The 19640-nt window shown below is 44.8% G+C and overlaps 1 protein-coding gene across 7 annotated transcripts in view; it reads right to left on the reverse strand.

Annotated features, from left to right (window-relative positions):
* The window catches only part of ST3GAL3 (ST3 beta-galactoside alpha-2,3-sialyltransferase 3), a 411061-nt gene that overhangs the window by 222732 nt on the left and 168689 nt on the right, over positions 1–19640 (reverse strand). For 5 of the 7 annotated variants that reach the window (XM_048862089.2, XM_048862088.2, XM_048862095.2 and 2 more), the window contains one exon: positions 18504–18596. The exons of the other annotated variants lie outside the window; for them this stretch is intronic. In XM_048862089.2, coding sequence (XP_048718046.2) covers positions 18504–18596 — 93 coding nt within the window. The remainder of the gene's footprint in view (positions 1–18503; positions 18597–19640) is intronic. 7 annotated transcript variants of the gene reach the window in all.

Raw genomic sequence — 19640 nt, forward strand, 5'->3', positions numbered from 1 at the left:
TAAAAATAAGTACAATCAAAGTTGGTTGGGAGAAAAAATTTAAACAGAGAAATGTGAATGAAAATTGGGAGATGCATAAAAAGCCATAATTCTCAGTGACAAAAAAGGCTACTTTGGTTCACAAAAAACATTCTGGTTAAGACGGGACATGAGAAAACAGCAATCAAAAATAAATATGGGGGAGGGGGGAAGGAAGCTGATTGCAATGTATGTAAATAGAAATTAAGATCTGCGTGCTAATAATAAGGGAAGCTGAAGTTTCTAATGAAAAAATCAGTAGCCAATAAGGTTAGGCACAATAAGGAAGATTTTAAAAAATGTATCAGGAACACAAGGAATCCTAGCAGTGATAATGGTCTGTTACTAGATCAAACTGTTGATAATAATGCAGATAAGGCAGGAGTATTGAATAACTATTTGCTCAGTTGTTGGAAGATAGCTCGATGATATATTTATCTAATGATGATGAAATACTTTCTACTTCAACAGTAAATAAGGAAGATATAAAACAGAATCTACCCAAATTAAACTTTTTAAAATCAGCCGGTCTGGATAACTTGCACTGGAGAGTTTAGGCCGAGGAGCTCTCTGGACTGTTCATGTCAATTTGTAATAAATCTTGGGAAACTGGGGACGTTCCCAAGGACAGGAGGAAAGCCAATGTTGTGTCAGTATTTTAAAAAGATTACATGGGATAAACTAGTAAGTATAAATCTGTTAGTTTGACATCAATCCTGGGCAAAACAATGGAATGGCTGATATGAGACTTGATCAATAAAGAACTAAAGGATAGTACTATAATTAATGCCAACCAGCACGGCTTTATGGAAAATAGGACTTGTCAAAAGAACTTAATATTCTCTGATGAGATTAAAAATTTGGTTGATAAAGGTAAGTGAGTTCACATAAACTTGGACTTCTGTCAGGCATCTGACTTGGTATTGTACAACGTTTTGATTAAACATTCACACTACACAAAATCAATACAACGCATATCATAGATTAAAAACTAGCTAACTGAAAAATCTCAAAAAGTGCATGCTAGTGAGGAATCAGAAATTAGTGAGGATGCTCTGGATGGATTCCTGCAAGGACTGATTCCCAACACATTCTTACTCAATATTTTTAATAACAAGCTGGAAGAAAATAAAATGTCACTGTTGATAAAGTTCACAGATGACACAAAGATTGATGGATAGGAAAATGAGAATGAGGATAGATCAGAGACATCTAGATCTCTTTGTAAGCTGGGAACAATTGAACAACACGCATTTTAATGCGGCCAAATACACGGCCATATATCTAGGAACAGGAATGTAGGCCATATATACAGATTGGAAAATTGCGTCCTGAAAGCAGTGACTCTGAGTAAGACTTAGGAGTCATGGTAGATAATCAACTGAGCATGAACTTGCAGTACAATATTACATCTAAAAGGGCTAATGTGATTCTTGAATGCATAATCAGGTGCATATCTAGTTGGGAATAGGGAGGTGTTATTACTTCTGTATATTGCGGTGGTGAAACACCGAATGGACTACTGTGGTGTTTCCACGCTTTAAAAGGAATGTTGAAAAATTGGAAAGACTTGACAAGAATGATCTGAGATCTGGTAAACATGCCTTATAATGATAGCCAAACACACGGAGTGCTACTGAAGAGAAGGTTAAAGATGACTTGATCATGGTCTATAAGTACTTACTCAGGGAGAAGATATCTAATACTTAGGGCTTTGTAATCTATCAGGAAAAGACACAAGATCCCATGGTAGGGAGCTGAAGCTAGAAAAATTGAAACTGGAAATAAGATTACACATTTTGGACAGTGAGGGTGATTAACCAGTGGAATAGTTTAACAATGGATGTAATAGATTTTCCATCAGTTGAAATCTTTAAATCAAGATAACTAGGATATGATGGATGCCAGAATCACTGGGTGAAGTTTTCTGGCCTGTGCTATGCAGAAGGTCAGACGAGGTGATCATAATGGTCTCTTTGGGCCTTAAACTTTATGGCTATATTAAATAGTCTTGCCCTGCCCCCACTATGCTAATTAGAAATAACCTGGATTTTTCTCAAGAGAACTAGTACATAACATTTGAACTCTGGGGAGAAGGTGGGACTAAGATCTATGGGTCAGTTATTTAAGAATAGGAATAGTTTAGATACAGATATTGAAGACACATTGAAACTACCCCAGATCCCTGTTCTCCTATATCTACAGTTCAGAAATAATACTCTTAACACACCTGTTGGAAGGGTTTCCAGACATCTATTACAGAAAAGGAATAATACACCATTCTTCAGGCCCTAAAAGTTTAATTTCCAATAATTACACAGAACTCATAAAACTGGAATAACAGTGACAATAAGATAAATATGACAAAGGGGCAAAACCTATAAGAGACAACTCTTCTGAGCAGTGGTCCCAGATTTGGAAAAGACCTATTACACCTTCTATGTGCATCTCTATCAAAGAAAGTCACTATGAAGTGCAGTTTCAAATATAAATGTTTAAGTGTTAATTCCATGCTTGCTGAGAGACTGTCAGGCATTGGGAAGTGGTACTTTTACCCCACCTTTGGTGGAAGTGTCTGAAGGTGGCCCAAGTTTGGATTGGTATCTTGGATTTAGTCCTTGAAATCAATGGATCCAGACTGTTCTTGGACACTTTATGGAAACCTTTGGGTTTCCCTGTGAAAAAGGATTATAAATTAAAGAATTCCAAACTTAATTTCTCACTGATTGGTTCAACAATATGCTCCTTAGCTGCGTATTGGAAAAAGAAAGATACTCCTGACAAACTTACTTGGCTTAAAGGGGTCTGGGACACAAATAGATCATATGGATTCAGTACAACTTGCCTTCCTTTTTTAGAATTTGAACAAAACAATTTTTCTAAAACAACCAAGGCTGGATAGTTTAGCTGCTTCCCTTTATTATGTCTCCAATGCCTTCTCTTATGATTGCCATGTATACTGTACTTCTATTAAATTCTTAGAGTTACACTGATACGTCTTTCAAATTCTGTTTTATTTTCCAACTTTGTTTCTGAAAAGCATTTTGTTTAAAAAAAAAAAACTTCCAAATCTCTGAAAAGATCAAAAATGACCAGGTGATTTCTAAATCTCTTCAGAGTACTTTAGAGAGTGCCAAGTTGGTATTCAATAAACAGAATTCAATTTGCAGGTACTGGTCTTAGCTTACCCATGTACACTCTGAAGCCCTGTCTACACTAGGAAGAAAGGTGTTGAAGACATAGGAACATAAGGATTGTCAGACTAGATCAGACCCATAGACCATCTAGCCCAGTAACCTGCTGCTGACATTGGTCAGCGCCAGACACTTCTCAGAAAGTTGCACAAAACTCTCCAGCAGGCAGACAGGGGATAGTCTGCCTGTCCCTGAAGTTCTCATCCTAGTCCTTAATAATCTGAGATTGATCAAGCCCTGAAGCACTGGCACAGATATTCAGAGGAGTAATTTTCAGGCCTCATAATCCAGCATTCATAGAATCATAGAATCATAGAATATAAGGGTTGGAAGGGATCCCAGAAGGTCATCTAGTCCAACCCCCTGCTCGAAGCAGGACCAAATCCCAGTTAAATCATCCCAGCCAGGGCTTTGTCAAGCCTGACCTTAAAAACCTCTAAGGAAGGAGATTCTACCACCTCCCTAGGTAACGCATTCCAGTGTTTCACCACCCTCTTAGTGAAAAAGTTTTTCCTAATATCCAACCTAAACCTCCCCCACTGCAACTTGAGACCATTATTCCCCATTCTCTCATCTGCTACCACTGAGAACAGTCTAGATCCATCCTCTTTGGAACCCCCTTTCAGGTAGTTGAAAGCAGCTACCAAATCCCCCCTCATTATTCTCCTCCGCAGACTAAACAATCCCAGTTCCCTCAGCCTCTCCTTATAAATCATGTGTTCCAGACCCCTAATCATTTTTGTTGCCCTTCGCTGGACTCCCTCCAATTTATCCACATCCTTCTTGAAGTGTGGGGCCCAAAACTGGACACAGTACTCCAGATGAGGCCTCACCAATGTCGAATAGAGGGGAACGATCACGTCCCTCGATCTGCTCGCTATGCCCCTACTTATACATCCCAAAATGCCATTGGCCTTCTTGGCAACAAGGGCACACTGCTGACTCATATCCAGCTTCTCGTCCACTGTCACCCCTAGGTCCTTTTCCGCAGAACTGCTGCCTAGCCATTCGGTCCCTAGTCTGTAGCGGTGCATTGGGTTCTTCTGTCCTAAGTGCAGGACCCTGCACTTATCCTTATTGAACCTCATCAGATTTCTTTTGGCCCAATCCTCCAATTTGTCTAGGTCCTTCTGTATCCTATCCCTCCCCTCCAGCGTATCTACCACTCCTCCCAGTTTAGTATCATCCGCAAATTTGCTGAGAGTGCAATCCACACCATCCTCCAGATCATTTATGAAGATATTGAACAAAACCGGCCCCAGGACCGACCCTTGGGGCACTCCACTTGATACCGGCTGCCAACTAGACATGGAGCCATTGATAACTACCCGTTGAGCCCGACAATCTAGACAGCTTTCTACCCACCTTATAGTGCATTCTTCCAGCCCATACTTCCTTAACTTGCTGACAAGAATACTGTGGGAGACCGTGTCAAAAGCTTTGCTAAAGTCAAGAAACAATACATCCACTGCTTTCCCTTCATCCACAGAACCAGTAATCTCATCATTCCCCTCTCACTGTTAGCTATTTCAAAGCCTCTGCAGCCCAACCCTTCTCAGAGGTTAGGGGTATCCTTTTGATATGCAAATACCGTGGTGATCATTCTCTAAATCTACTCTCAAGCAAGCAAAATAGATTTTTAGCAGTCACATTCCTGAGAGAGGCTGTTCATCTCCCTTCACAGCAAATTGGGAGGTCTGCTTTTTGTTTGGTTGCTTTTTCTAGAGGTGACATACGCACCTATCAGTTCCAGACCTCTCCCCCAGACAGGGAAGGAAGAGACAAAGGACTTTTAGGTTCAGAAACTTTAAAGTATGGCTTTATTCAAATTTAACATTTTCAATATGCGGAATCAGTGAATATAAAACAAAGCCATTACTTCAGTAAAACAAGAGGTAACTATTTTATTCAGCTTTTAACATCCTCCCCTCCTTATTTAGTTACTCCCCTTTCTACAACAGATGTATTTTTTTACTCTCATACTACAAATGTGTTATAATGCTGGTGACATTGTTGCTAGAATTACATACAGTCTCTTGCATATACATTTTCCATGGCAGATAGACCAGGTAACAGACGGCAGAGACTGGAGATTAAGAATGAAAGCAGCTTCAAAGAAAATATTGTTATCTTGCAGCAACAGCCTCATTCTGGTGTGACCCACTACCAGGCTGGGAAAATGAGAGCTGGCTCCCCACTGTCAGAGGAGACCAGCAGCACTGGGCATGCACAAAGCCACCTGAGTTCTGACAGCACCAAGCAGCTCAGCGCTTTACTCATGCCTATGCTTCAACAGGATTAAAAAACTAGGTGTTTCCCTGCATCTTACTTTCAGGACCTGCTCTAGTTGGGGTGCTCAGAGGCTGCCTAAGAGCAAGCCTATCAGATCAGGTTCTGCACAAAATATGGTGGTAGTGGTGGCATCCACAAGCCCAGTGGTTAGCATACTCCCTCAGGATGGGGGAGAGCTGGGTTCAAATCCCTCTTCTGCCTGATTCAGAGAGGGACTTGAACCCAGATCTCCCACATCCCAGGTGAGCACCCTAACCAATGGGCTACAGGAGGTATTTTGGAGTGGGGTTCTCTCAATCCCTCCTGTTGAAGGTATTCCACTTTGTCTGGACTACATGGTCATTGGGCCAGAAAGAGTGAGTGAGAACAACACTACAGCTCAGTGGGATGAGTGGGCACTCACCTGGGCCAGAGAACCTGAGCATAAGGGAGGCACCAGCACTTCCTCCTTTCTTCAGAAAGGGCTGACCTGGGTTAGACATCGAACTCCAGGAGAGGGTTCACAGCACCTCTCTCCAGCCTAATTCCATTTGGGGAGCAGGGCTTTGGCCCCTCCCCCTCCTCAATATTTCCTATTGGCTAGCTAAGGCGGCTCCCCGCTCAGCATGCCAGCTTGTGCATATCCCCTTTTTTTACACACCTCACTCTCCCCAGGTATTGTATAGGGACGCTGGGTGCCTAACTCAGGGCTGTGAATTCCTCTAGGCAGCAAGGCATCTAAAAGTTATGCATTGCAATGCTAAGCACTGGAGTGCCTAACTCCCCTTGTCAAGTATCAGAGGGGTAGCCATGTTCGTCTATATCCACAAAAACAACAAGGAGTCCGGTGGCACCTTAAAGACTAACAGATTTATTTAGGCATAAGCTTTTGTGGGAAAGAAACCAACTTCTTCAGATGCATGGAATGACAATTACAGATACAGGCATTATATACTGACACATGAAGAGAAGGGAGTTCCCACACAAATGGAGAACCAGTGTTGGCAGGGCCAATTCAGTCAGGGTGGATGTGGTCCACTCCTAATAATTGATGAGGACATGTCAATTCCAGGAGAGGGAAAGTTGCTTTTGTAGAGAGCCAGCCACTCCCAGTCCCTACTGAAGCCCAAATTAATGGGTTTGAAATTTACAAATGAATTTTAGTTCTGCAGTTTCTCTTTGAAGTCTGTTTCTGAAGTTTTTTTGTTGAAGGATGGCTACTTTTAAATCTGTTATAGAATGTCCAGGAAGACTGAAGTGTTCTCCTACTGGCTTTTGTATGTTACCGTTCCTGATGCCTGATTTGTGTCCATTGATTCTTTTACAGAGAGACTGTCTGGTTTGGCCAATGTACATGGCAGAGGGGCATTGCTGGCACATGATGGCACAGATCACATTGGTAGATGTGCAGGTGAATGAGCCTCTGATGGTGTGGCTGATGTGGTTGGATCCTCTGATGGTGTCACTATAATAGATATGGGAACAGAGTTGGCAACGGGGTTTGTTACAGGGATTGGTTCCTGGGTTAGTGTTTCTGTGGTGTGGTGTGTAATTGCTGGTGAGTATTTGCTTTAGGTTGGGGGGCTGTCTGTAAGCGAGGACTGGCCTGCCTCCCAAGGTCTGTGAGAGTGAGGGATTGTTTACCAGGAGAGGTTGTAAATCACTGATGATGTGCTGGAGAGGTTTTAGCTGGGGGCTGTACGTGATATCTAACACACACTCATCCGTGGCTATAGCACTCCAGTTGTGGAAAAAAAGTGCTAAATGACCCCAAAGGATATTGGGAATTGGGAGTGCTTTGTCCCAGGTGAGCCTTGAGTGGGCCTGAACTGTTATAAAAAGCCAGTCAACTGTGAACCAGCTGAGCGGCAAACAGCAGAGAGGCTAACAGAGGGAGTTTGCCTGGGAGTTCGCCCGGGGAGAGCCCACTGAGGCTTACATCTTGCTGGTTTCTCTGAGTAGTTACTACAACTCCTGAGGAAGCTCGTAGAAGGAAGGTAATATGGATGGGGACCGTTCAGCTGTTGTGACCTGCACTGGATGTGCCATGTTTGTCTTTCTTACACAGGACAGAAGCGACTTTGTCCGTAAAAAGTGCAAGCTGGTCTCCATATTGGAAGAGAAGGTTCAAGGTCTGGAGAAACAAGTATCGACCCTGCGTTGCACAAGAGAAACTGAAGATTTCCTGGACAGACGTTGGGATATGCTTCTACGGCCACAATGTTCTGAAGATTCAGAGCAGGCTGCACTGCGGGAACAGGAGGACGGTGAAGAAATTTGGCAGCATGTGACCTCCAGAAGAAGAAAGGGGAGTGTCCATGTACCAGCAGCGCAAATACAGGTAAGCAACCGTTTTCATGTTCTCTCCACAGGTACTAATGCGGAGAGTGGACTAGATGCACTGTCCCAGGGATGGGGGTTCCACAACCACCGCTCCCACGAGGAGGAGGTGGGTGGTGGTGGTCAGGGACTCTCCCCTCAGGGGGACTGAGTCATCTATCTGCCGCCCCGACCACAAAAACCGAGAAATCTGCTGCTTGCCAGGAGCTAGGATTCACGATGTGACGGAGAGACTGCCGAGACTTATCAAGCCCTTGGATCGCTACCCCTTCCTGCTTCTCCACGTGGGCACCAATGATACTGCCAAGAATGACCTTGAACGGATCACTGCGGACTACGTGGCTCTGAGAAGAAGGATAAAGGACTATGAGGCACAAGTGGTGTTTTTGTCCATTCTCCCCGTGGAAGGAAAAAGCCTGGGTAGAGACCGTCAAATCGTGGAAGTCAACGAATGGCTACGCAGGTGGTGTCGGAGAGAAGGCTTTGGATTCTTTGACCATGGGATGGTGTTCCAAGAAGGACGCGTGATAGGCAGAGACGGGCTCCCCCTAACGAAGAGAGGGAAGAGCATCTTCACAAACAAGCTAACCTAGTGAGGAGGGCTTTAAACTAGGTTCACTGTGGGAAGGAGACCAAAGCCCTGAGGTAAGTGGGGACGTGGGATACCAGGAGGAAGCACGAGCAGGATAACGTGAAAGGGGAGGGCACCTGCCTCATACTAAGAAAGCAGGACAAACAGCAAGTTATCTCAAGTGCCTATACACAAATGCAAGAAGCCTGGGAAACAAGCAGGGAGAACTGGAAGCCCTGGCACAGTCAAGGAATTATTATGTGATTGGAATAACAGAGACTTGGTGGGATAACTCACATGACTGGAGCACTGTCATGGATGGATATAAACTGTTCAGGAAGGACAGGCAGGGCAGAAAAGGTGGGGGAGTTGCACTGTATGTAAGGGAGCAGTATGACTGCTCAGAGCTCCGGTACGAAACTGCAGAAAAACCTGAGAGTCTCTGGATTAGTTTAGAAGTGTGAGCAACACAGATGATGTCATGGTGGAAGTCTGCTACAGACCACCGGATCAAGGGGATGAGGTGGACAAGACTTTCTTCCGGCAACTAACAGAAGTTACTAGATCGCAGGCCCTGGTTCTTATCGAAGACTTCAATCACCCTGATATCTGCTGGGAGAGCAATACAGCGGTGCACAGACAAGCCAGGAAGTTTTTGGAAAGTGTAGGGGACAATTTCCTGGTGCAAGTGCTGGAGGAACCAACTAGGGGCAGAGCTCTTCTTGACTTGCTGCTCACAAACAGGGAAGAATTAGTAGGGGAAGCAAAAGTGGATGGGAACCTGGGAGGCAGTGACCATGACATTGTCGAGTTCAGGATCCTGACACAGGGAAGAAAGGAGAGCAGCAGAATACGGACCCTGGACTTCAGAAAAGCAGATTTTGACAACCTCAGGGAACTGATGGGCAGGATCCCCTGGGAGAATAACATGAGGGGGAAAGGAGTCCAGGAGAACTGGCTGTATTTTGAAGAATCCTGATTGAGGTTACAGGGACAAACCATCCCAATGTGTAGAGAGAATAGTAAATATGGCAGGCGACCAGCTTGGCTTAACAGTGAAATCCTTGCTGTTCTTAAACACAAAAAAAGAAGCTTACAAGAAGTGGAAGATTGGACAAATGACCAGGGAAGAATATAAAAATATTGCTCAGGCATGCAGGAGTGAAATCAGGAGGGCCAAATCACACTTGGAGTTGCAGCTAGCAAGAGATGTTAAGAGTAACAAGAAGGGTTTCTTCAGGTATGTTAGCAAGAAGAAGAAAGTCAAGGAAAGCGTGGGCCCCTTACTGAATGAGGGAGGCAACCTAGTGACAGAGGATGTGGAAAAAGCTAATGTACTCAATGCTTTTTTTGCCTGTGTCTTCACGAACAAGGTCAGCTCCCAGACTGCTGCACTGGGCAGCACAGTATGGGGAGGACGTGACCAGCCCTCTGTGAAGAAAGAAGTGGTTCGGGACGATTTAGAAAAGCTGGATGAGCACAAGTCCCATGGGGCCGGATGCGCTGCATCCGAGAGTGCTAAAAGAGTTGGCGGATGTGATTGCAGAGCCATTGGCCATTATCTTTGAAAACTCAGGGCAATTGGGGGAAGTCCCGGACGACTGGAAAAAGGCTAATGTAGTGCCCATCTTTAAAAAAGGGAAGGAGGAGGATCCGGGGAATGACAGGCCAGTCAGCCTCACCTCAGTCCCTGGAAAAATCATGGAGCAGGTCCTCAAGGAATCAATTCTGAAGCACTTAGAGGGGAGGAAAGTGATCAGGAACAGTCAGCATGGATTCACGAAGGGCAAGTCATGCCTGACTAATCTAATTGCCTTCTATGACGAGATAACTGGCTCTTTGGATGAAGGAAAAGCAGTGGACATGTTGTTCCTTGACTTTAGCAAAGCTTTTGACACGGTCTCCCACCGTATTCTTGTCAGCAAGTTAAAGTAGTATGGTCTGGATGAATGGACGATAAGGTGGACAGAAATTTGGCTAGATTGTTGGGCTCAATGGGTAGTGATCAATGGCTCCATGTCCAGTTGGCAGCCGGTATCAAGCGGAGTGCCTCAAGGGTCGGTCCTGGGGCCGGTTTTGTTCAATATCTTCATTAATGATCTGGAGGATCGTGTGGACTGCACCCTCAGCAACTTTGCAGATGACACTAAACTGGGAGGAAAGGTAGATATGCTGGAGGGTAGGGATAGGATACAGAGGGCCCTAGACAAATTAGAGGATTGGGCCATGTCAAGGTTCCTCCCCCACTCTGAACGCTAGGGTACAGCTATGGGGACCTGCATGAAAACCTCCTAAGCTTATCTTTACCAGCCTAGGTCAAAAACTTCCCCAAGATACAAAATATTCCACCCCTTGTCCTTGGATTGGCCACTACCACCACCAAACAAATACTGGTTACTGGGGAAGAGCTGTTTGGAAATGTCTTTCCCCCCAAAATACTTCCCAAAACCTTGCACCCCACTTCCTGGACAAGGTTTGGTAAAAAGCCTCACCAATTTGCCTAGGTGACTACAGACCCAGACCCTTGGATCTTAAGAACAATGAACAATCCTCCCAACACTTGCACCCCCCTCTTTCCTGGGAAATGTTGGATAAAAAGCCTCACCAATTTGCATAGGTGACCACAGACCCAAACCCTTGGATCTGAGAACAATGAAAAAGCATTCAGTTTTCTTACAAGAAGACTTTTAATAGAAATAGGAGTAAATAGAGGTAAAGAAATCCCCTCTGTAAAATCAGGATGGTAGATACCTTACAGGGTAATTAGATTCTAAACATAGGCAAAACCTTAAGTTACAAAAAAGATACACAGACAGAAATAGTTATTCTATTCAGCACAATTCTTTTCTCAGCCATTTAAAGAAATCATAATCTAACACATACCTAGCTAGATTACTTACTAAAAGTTCTAAGACTCCATTCCTGGTCTATCCCCGACAAAAGCAGCATATAGACAGACAGAGACCCTTTGTTTCTCTCCCTCCTCCCAGCTTTTGAAAGTATCTTGTCTCCTCATTGGTCATTTTGGTCAGGTGCCAGCTAGGTTACCTTTAGCTTCTTAACCCTTACAGGTGAGAGGAGTTTTCCTCTGGCCAGGAGGGATTTTAAAGGGGTTTACCCTTCCCTTTATATTTATGACAGGCCAAAAGAAATCTGATGAGGTTCAACAAGGACAAGTGCAGAGTTCTGCACTTAGGACGGAAGAATCCCATGCACCGCTACCCACTAGGGACCAAATGGCTAGGCAGCAGTTCAGCAGAAAAGGACCTAGGGTTACAGTTGGCCGAGAAGCTGAATGTGAGTCAACAGTGGGCCCCTGTTGCCAAGAAGGCCAATGGCATTTGGGATGTATAAGTAGGGGCATTGCCAGCAGATCGAGGGACGTGGTCATTCCCCTCTATCCGACATTGGTGAGGCCTCATCTGGAGTACAGTGTCCAGTTTTGGGCCCCACACTACAAGAAGGGTGTGGAAAAATTGGAAAATGTCCAGCGGAGGGGAACAAAAATGATGAGGGGACTGGAACACATGATTTATAAGGAGAGGCTGAGGGAACTGGGATTGTTTAGTCTGCGGAGGAGAAGAATGAGGGGGGATTTGATAGCTGCTTTCAACTACCTGAAAGGGGGTTCCAAAGAGGATGGATCTAGACTGTTCTCAGTGGTAGCAGATGAGAGAATGGGGAATAATGGTCTCAAGTTGCAGTGGGGGAGGTTTAGGTTGGATATTAGGAAAACCTTTTTCACTACGTGGGTTTTGAAACACTGGAATGCGTTACCTAGGGTGGTGGTGGAATCTCCTTCCTTGGAAGTTTTTAAGGTCAGGCTTGACAAAGCCCTGGCTGGGATGATTTCGTTGGGGATTGGTCCTGCTTTGAGCAGGGGGTTGGACTAGATGACTTTCTGAGGTCCCTTCCAACTCTGATATTCCATGATTCTATGATATGTGGGAATTGGGTACTGGTGGCATCATAAATGATGTTCAGCTCTTGAGCGTCTGTCAAAAACATCTTTCTACTGGGGATGGGAGTGACATGGTACTGTAGACATGGGAGCTGCAGGCAAATGACCCTTCTGTACTCGTCGTCTCTTGTATGCGGAGGGCCATAAGACCATTGGTGATAAAACTGTTGAGATACCGGTCTAGGTTTGTAAGCTGCCTATGATACTTCCCTTTTGGGACATGCGTATCTACACCTAGGAAGTGGAGGGTGGCACTGGAGACCCACGTGTAAGGACTCCATGGTGTTTTGGATCTCACTGGGAAACCCCAAAGTGTGCCATCGTGATTCACAGCACAGCACGATGGCCACTGCCATCATTCTAGGTGAAGTGTCTGCTGCATCAACCACTAATTGAAGAGCGGTTCTAGCCATCAGCCTACCCTCTTCAATAACAGCTTAGAAGTGAGCTCTGTCCTGCTGTGGTCACTTGGCTACAAAATCTGTGAATTTTGAGTGGTTGAGACAGTAGCACTCGGCCAACACTGTCTGACAGTTCACTGTACAAAGCTGAAGACTAGTAGATGTGAAAACTTTGCTTCTCAAGAAATCTAGATGTTTAATATCCTTGTCACGTTTCAGAGTAGCAGTCGTGTTAGTCTGTATTCGCAAAAAGAAAAGGAATACTAGTGGCACCTTAGAGACTAACCAATTTATTTAAGCATAAGCTTTCGTGAGCTACAGCTCACTTCATCGGATGCATTCAGTGGAAAATACAGTGAGGAGATTTATATACACAAAGAATTTAATTGTATCCAATTTGCAAATTAATTCCAATTCAGCAGTCTCTCATTGGAGTCTGTTTTTGAAGACTTTTTGTTGTAATATTGCGACCTTTAGGTCTGTAATCGAGTGACCGGAGAGATTGAAGTGTTCTCCAACTGGTTTATGAATGTTATAAATTCTTGACATCTGATTTGTGTTCATTTATTCTTTTACGTAGAGACTGTCCAGTCTGACCAATGTACACGGCAGAGGGGCATTGCTGGCACATGATGGCATATATCACATTGGTAGATGTGCAGGTGAACGAGCCTCTGATAGTCTGGCTGATGTGATTAGGCCCTATAATGGAGTCCCCTGAATAGATATGTGGACACAGTTGGCAACGGGCTTTGTTGCAAGGATAGGTTCCTGGGTTAGTGGTTCTGTTGTGTGGTTGCTAGTGAGTATTTGCTTCAGGTTGGGGGGCTGTCTGTAGGCAAGGACTGGCCTGTCTCCCAAGATTTGTGAGAGTGATGGGTCGTCCTTCAGGATAGGTTGTAGATCCTTAATAATGCGTTGGAGAGGTTTTAGTTGGGGGCTGAAGGTGACGGCTAGTGGCGTTCTGTTATTATCTTTGTTGGGCCTGTCCTGTAGTAGGTGACTTCTGGGTACTCTTCTGGCTCTGTCAATCTGTTTCTTCACTTCAGCAGGTGGGTATTGTAGTTGTAAGAATGCTTGATAGAGATCCTGCAGGCGTTTGTCTCTGTCTGAGGGGTTGGAGCAAATGCGGTTGTATCGTAGAGCTTGGCTGTAGACAATGGATCGTGTGGTCTGGTCTGGGTGAAAGCTGGAGGCATGTAGGTAGGAATAGCAGTCAGTAGGTTTCCGGTATAGGGTGGTGTTTATGTGACCATCGCTTATTAGCATTGTAGTGTCCAGGAAGTGGATCTCTTGTTTGGACTGGACCAGGCTGAGGTTGATGTTGGGATGGAAATTGTTGAAATCATGGTGGAATTCCTCAAGGGCTTCTTTTCCATGGGTCCAGATGATGAAGATGTCATCAATATAGCGCAAATAGAGTAGGGGTGTTAGGGGACGAGAGCTGAGGAAGTGTTGTTCTAAGTCAGCCATAAAAATGTTGGCATACTGTGGGGCCATGTGGGTACCCATAGCAGTGCCTCTGATTTGAAGGTATACATTGTCCCCAAATATGAAATAGTTATGGGTGAGGACAAAGCCACAAAGTTCAGCCACCAGGGTTGCCGTGACATTATCGGGGATACTGTTCCTGACGGCTTGTAGTCCATCTTTGTGTGGAATGTTGGTGTGGAGGGCTTCTACATCCATAGTGGCCAGGATGGTGTTTTCAGGAATATCACCGATGGATTGTAGTTTCCTCAGGAAGTCAGTGGTGTCTCAAAGACAGCCGGGAGTGCTGGTAGCGTAGGGCCTGAGGAGGGAGTCTACAAAGCCAGACAATCCTGGTGTCAGGGGGCCAATGCCTAAGATGATGGGGCGTCCAGGATTTCCAGGTTAATGGATCTTGGGTAGCAGATAGTATACCCCTGGTCGGGGTTCCAGGGGTGCGTCTGTGCAGATTTGTTCTTGTGCTTTTTCAGGGAGTTTCTTGAGCAAATGGTGGTGTTTCTTTTGGTAACCCTCAGTGGGATCAGAGGTTAATGGCTTGTAGAAAGTGGTGTTGGAGAGCTGCCGAGCAGCCTCTTGTTCATATTCCGACCTAATCATGATGACGACAGCACCTCCTTTGTCAGCCTTTTTGATTATGATGTCAGAGTTGTTTCTGAGGCTGTGGATGGCATTGTGTTCTGCACGGCTGAGGTTATGGGGCAAGTGATGCTGCTTTTCCACAATTTCAGCCCGTGCACGTCGGCGGAAGCACTCTATGTAGAAGTCCAGTCTGTTGTTTCGACCTTCAGGAGGAGTCCACCCAGAATCCTTCTTTTTGTAGTCTTGGTAGGAAGGTCTCTGTGGGTTAGTATGTTGTTCAGAGGTGTGTTGGAAATATTTCTCGAGTCGGAGACGTCGAGAATAGAATTCTAGGTCACCACAGACCTGTATCATGTTCGTGGGGGTGGAGGGGCAGAAGGAGAGGCCCCGAGATAGGACAAACTCTTCTGCTGGGCTAAGAGTATAGTTGGATAGATTAACAATATTGCTGGGTGAGTTAAGGGAACCACTGTTGTGGCCCCTTGTGGCATGTAGTAGTTTAGATAGTTTAGTGTCTTATTCTTTTGTAGAGAAGCAAAGTGTGTGTTGTAAATGGCTTGTCTAGTTTTAGTAAAGTCCAGCCACGAGGAAGTTTGTGTGGAAGATTGTTTTTTTATGAGAGTATCCAGTTTTGAGAGCTCATTCTTAATCTTTCCCTGTTTGCTGGGGAGGATGTTGATCATTACACAAAGTAAAACTATTTCCCCATGTTTATCCCCGCCCCTCACCCTCCACTGTTCCTCAGACGTTCTTATCAACTGCTGGAAATGGCCCACCTTGATTATCATGACAAAAGGTTTATTCCCCCTGCTCTCCTGCTGGTAATAATAGCTCACCTTAAGTGATCACTTTCGTTACAGTGTGTATGGTAACACCCATTGTTTCATGTTCTCTATGTATATAAATCTCCCCACTGTATTTTCCACTGAATGCATCTGATGAAGTGAGCTGTAGCTCATGAAAGCTTATGCTCAAATAAATTTGTTAGTCTCTAAGGTGCCACAAGTCCTCTTTTTCTTATTTCTCAGAGGAGGAGACAGTGACTCCTCTGGAGATTCAGACTCTCCCAAGAAAGAGAAGAAAAGGTCTCAATCCAACAGCAGTTCCAACAGAGGAAAGGCACAGTTGGAAGATGGAGGAGGGGATAGGCTTCTGTCAAAGGTAACATCCCCTGGCAGAGTCAATCTCCCTAGTGCGAGAAGGCCCTGATGATAGGGGAAACAGAACCTCAGGGAGAGCACAGACGTCCTGCAGTGCAGTGTAAGTCTTGCCTCCCTGGAGTGCAAGCAGTCTGATACGTTCATGCTGGTGGGGTAGGAGGAAGAAGGCTCCATGTGACCGGAGCGAGAGACAGCAGCACTGCCATTGGTGGTAGAAGCTCTGATTGCGCCAGAACCAGCAGATTCCAACTTTTTGATTTGGACAGTACTGGTGGAGTGAGTGTCACTGGGGTGGGGTCCAATACTCTGGTCTATGGGCTTTTGAGACATGGCTCTGGGACTCAGGACATAATAAGTCTTCAGGGATTGAAAGAGCAGATTTGCTCGATTTAGGAGGAGCTGCGTTGGACATCTTTGAAGCAGACTTAAGAGGCAGACCTGCTCTTACGCTTTGTGCAAGCATTCTCTGCCTGCCCAATGAAAACCTGACGGGGTGGTCTGTGGGTATGGATTCCCCAGCAACAGTCAGACCTCACAGCAGGAGGCATGCTGTGTAACAATTCAAGCCAATGTACTGGGGCCGTGGGGGAGTGTTCCACAGCCTGGTTCTGACTGCAGCCTCCTGGCCTTCTCCAGAAGGTGTTTTCTAAGCCAGGGTCCCCTCACCTCATGGGTATGGCTAGAGAAAAAGCAGCATGTATTACACCTAGCCATGATGTGGGCCTCCCCAAGACAGTACAAACAATGCTGATGCTTGTCACTGACTGAGAAAGGCTGGGGATATGACACACAGTTTTTGAAGCCCAGAGTTCTGGCCATAATCCAATACCCATAATGGTGTATGGGGGAAGGGAGTGCCCCCAAGGCAGGGATTCTATCTAACTAGAAAACTCTGCTAAAAGTTGTAAAACTATTAAAAACTAACTATAAAGAACCATACAAAAAAGCACTAAGGCAACCTTTGAAATATTCAGAGCAAAGAAATTGAAGGAGAGCTCTGGACTCTGGAGGTTCGGAGCCAAGCCACGAGGGAGCAGGAAGGAACTGGAGAGACAGTTGGCCACTCCATCCTTTATTTGTTTGGTTGGACGCACAAGGAACGTAAAGGACGCATAGTGGCCAAACAGACACTGCTTGCAAGAATTCTCTGACTCCAGGTGCATGCACACACCCACAAAGGAATACACACAGGGACCAGCACTCGAAGAAGAATCTCAGCTTTCATTTAAGAAAAAAAATTCCAGACATCATGATTTCTGGGAAAAGCTTGAAAAGGTGACCCAAAAGTATCAGAAAGACTCAAAAAACAAAAGGCAAATAAAGAGAACTCCAACATTATTTTTAAGCCAATCTCATGATTCTGGGAACCTGATTCATGATTTTTGAACACTTGGGGTTGACAGTATCACAGCAGACTTGTTCAGAGGGGAAGATGAGGAGACTAGTGTGATATTCCATTGGAAAAAGTGAATGAGATACAGCAAGACCAGCAGACTCTTCATAGTATGCCTTGGGCTCTCTAAACACTATTTAGAAAACTCTGCTGCCCAGCTCCCGAGCACTTGAGGGCCAGTTTGCCCTTGTGTGCAGGTAGAGGAGATTATAACCCCTCCTACCTCAGATAGCTAAATTTACCACCAACTGAGAAGGTGCAACTCAGTGGAGCTGACTTGTAGTTTCAATGGAGTTGCACCTGCTTACACCAGCAGTGAATTTGGCCCTGAGCCTACACTCTTTGTTGATCTACTGCTTACATCATTGAAGATACCATACTGTATATTCATAGGGTGAAATCCTGGCCCCACTGAAGTCAATGGCAAAACCCCCACTGATTTCCATAAAGCCAGGATTTCACAAGGGGCATCCACTGGAACGGGAATAGCAAAATAATGCAGCAACCATCTACGAGACAAGCTACCTATGAGTAGCATATTGAGGTTCCCCTGAGACCTCTTCCACTTGGTTCCCCACAAACTCGGTTCAATTCCAGTCTCATCACTTGGGTTCCTTTACGAACATACAATCAAATTACGTTTGAGTTGATCAGGCTCAAGCATAGGGGGTGGGTACAGAGTATACCACACATCCAAAGCTACACAGCAAACCTCTTCCTTTATATACATTTATACATTACATTGTATTTACTATACATTGCATCACATGTTCTGGGATTGGCTTGGTCACTTTGTAGGAACCAATCCACGTACAGCACACGTTGTCCATGCATGACTCTCTCTTTACTTCACCTTATGTTCCAGGTTTATCTGATTCATTATTATCTTATCAACTATAAATGGTTCCCTGGGTATCCCCCCTTATCTTAGCTAGTACAGTTATTCTGTTCCCAGCCTGCTGATCATTTCTGGGGAGACAGGATTAGGGAGGTAAATGGAAGGCCTCACTGAGCCAATTACTCACATCAAGCCAGGCCGACATAGGATCCTGCATGCAGAGGAGGTAAGCAGTTGGGGAAGAGCAGGGCTGTAAAGTACAAACACTGGGGAACTGATCACTTACTTTGGGAAGATGGAAGTCATGAGCGCTGATGCATACCCAGGTCTGCAAACTCCCTCAGAGAAATTTGCATACTTTGATGCTAGCTCTGGAGGCCTGTGGGAAAAAGAATGAGAGTCAAGACTTTCTAGGGTATGTAAGTGCTGAGTGTGTCACCCTGACTGATCCTTCTAGTATTTAAATCTCTTCCTTGACCGTGCTTCTCCAAAACAGCTATGAAGACTATTAACAGAAACAAACTTTTTTTGTTTGTTTTTTACACAAACATGGGAGAATATCAAACCACCGTGGGGTCAGAAATATCTGAAACACCACTAAATCAGGTTTCAGAGTAGCAGCAACGTTAGTCTGTATCCGCAAACAGAAAAGGAGGACTTGTGGCACCCTAGAGACTAACAAATTTATTTGAGCATAAGCTTTCGTGAGCTGCATCTGATGAAGTGAGCTGTAGCTCACGAAAGCTTGTGCTCGACTAATTTCTTAGTCTCTAAGGTGCCACAAGTCCTCCTGTTCTTTTTACCACTAAATCACTACTTCTGTTGAGGGACTTCACACTCTTAGGAAGGTGAAGCTCCAGGAAGGAATTAAAGCTATCTAGATACTATTTCAGACTTCTGTCTCTCCAAAAGGAAGTGAAGATTAAAAGGTAACAGAGAACCACTTGTTCAGGCTATTTTTCTACTACATGCTAGAAGATAGATCTCAGTGGAAGTATTACTTACAGGACAAGTTTCAAACATTTTAATCAAATTACAAAGCAGATTTCTACTGGCCGACAGTCATCAGCCACTGTTTAGACTTTAAAGGGGATGGATCCTCTGGGCATCCAAATAGACAGCGCTGCCCTTGTTCTATTGGGAAGTGGCCTAATAGCACAGCCAGTCACATAACTCAAGGGTGGAGCAGTGACTGCAGAAGCCTAATGAAAAGAGCCGTAACTGACACACAGGCTACGTGGTTAAAGCTTAGCATTTGGAGATATTTCAGAGTAACAGCCGTGTAAGTCTGTATTCGCAAAAAGAAAAGGAGTACTTGTGGCACCTTAGAGACTAACCAATTTATTTGAGCATAAGCTTTCGTGAGCTACAGCTCACTTCATCGGATGCATACTGTGGAAAGTGTAGAAGATCTTTTTATATA

Source organism: Caretta caretta, chromosome 8 (genome assembly GCF_965140235.1).
Source record: "Caretta caretta isolate rCarCar2 chromosome 8, rCarCar1.hap1, whole genome shotgun sequence".
Taxonomy (NCBI): Eukaryota; Metazoa; Chordata; order Testudines; family Cheloniidae; genus Caretta; species Caretta caretta.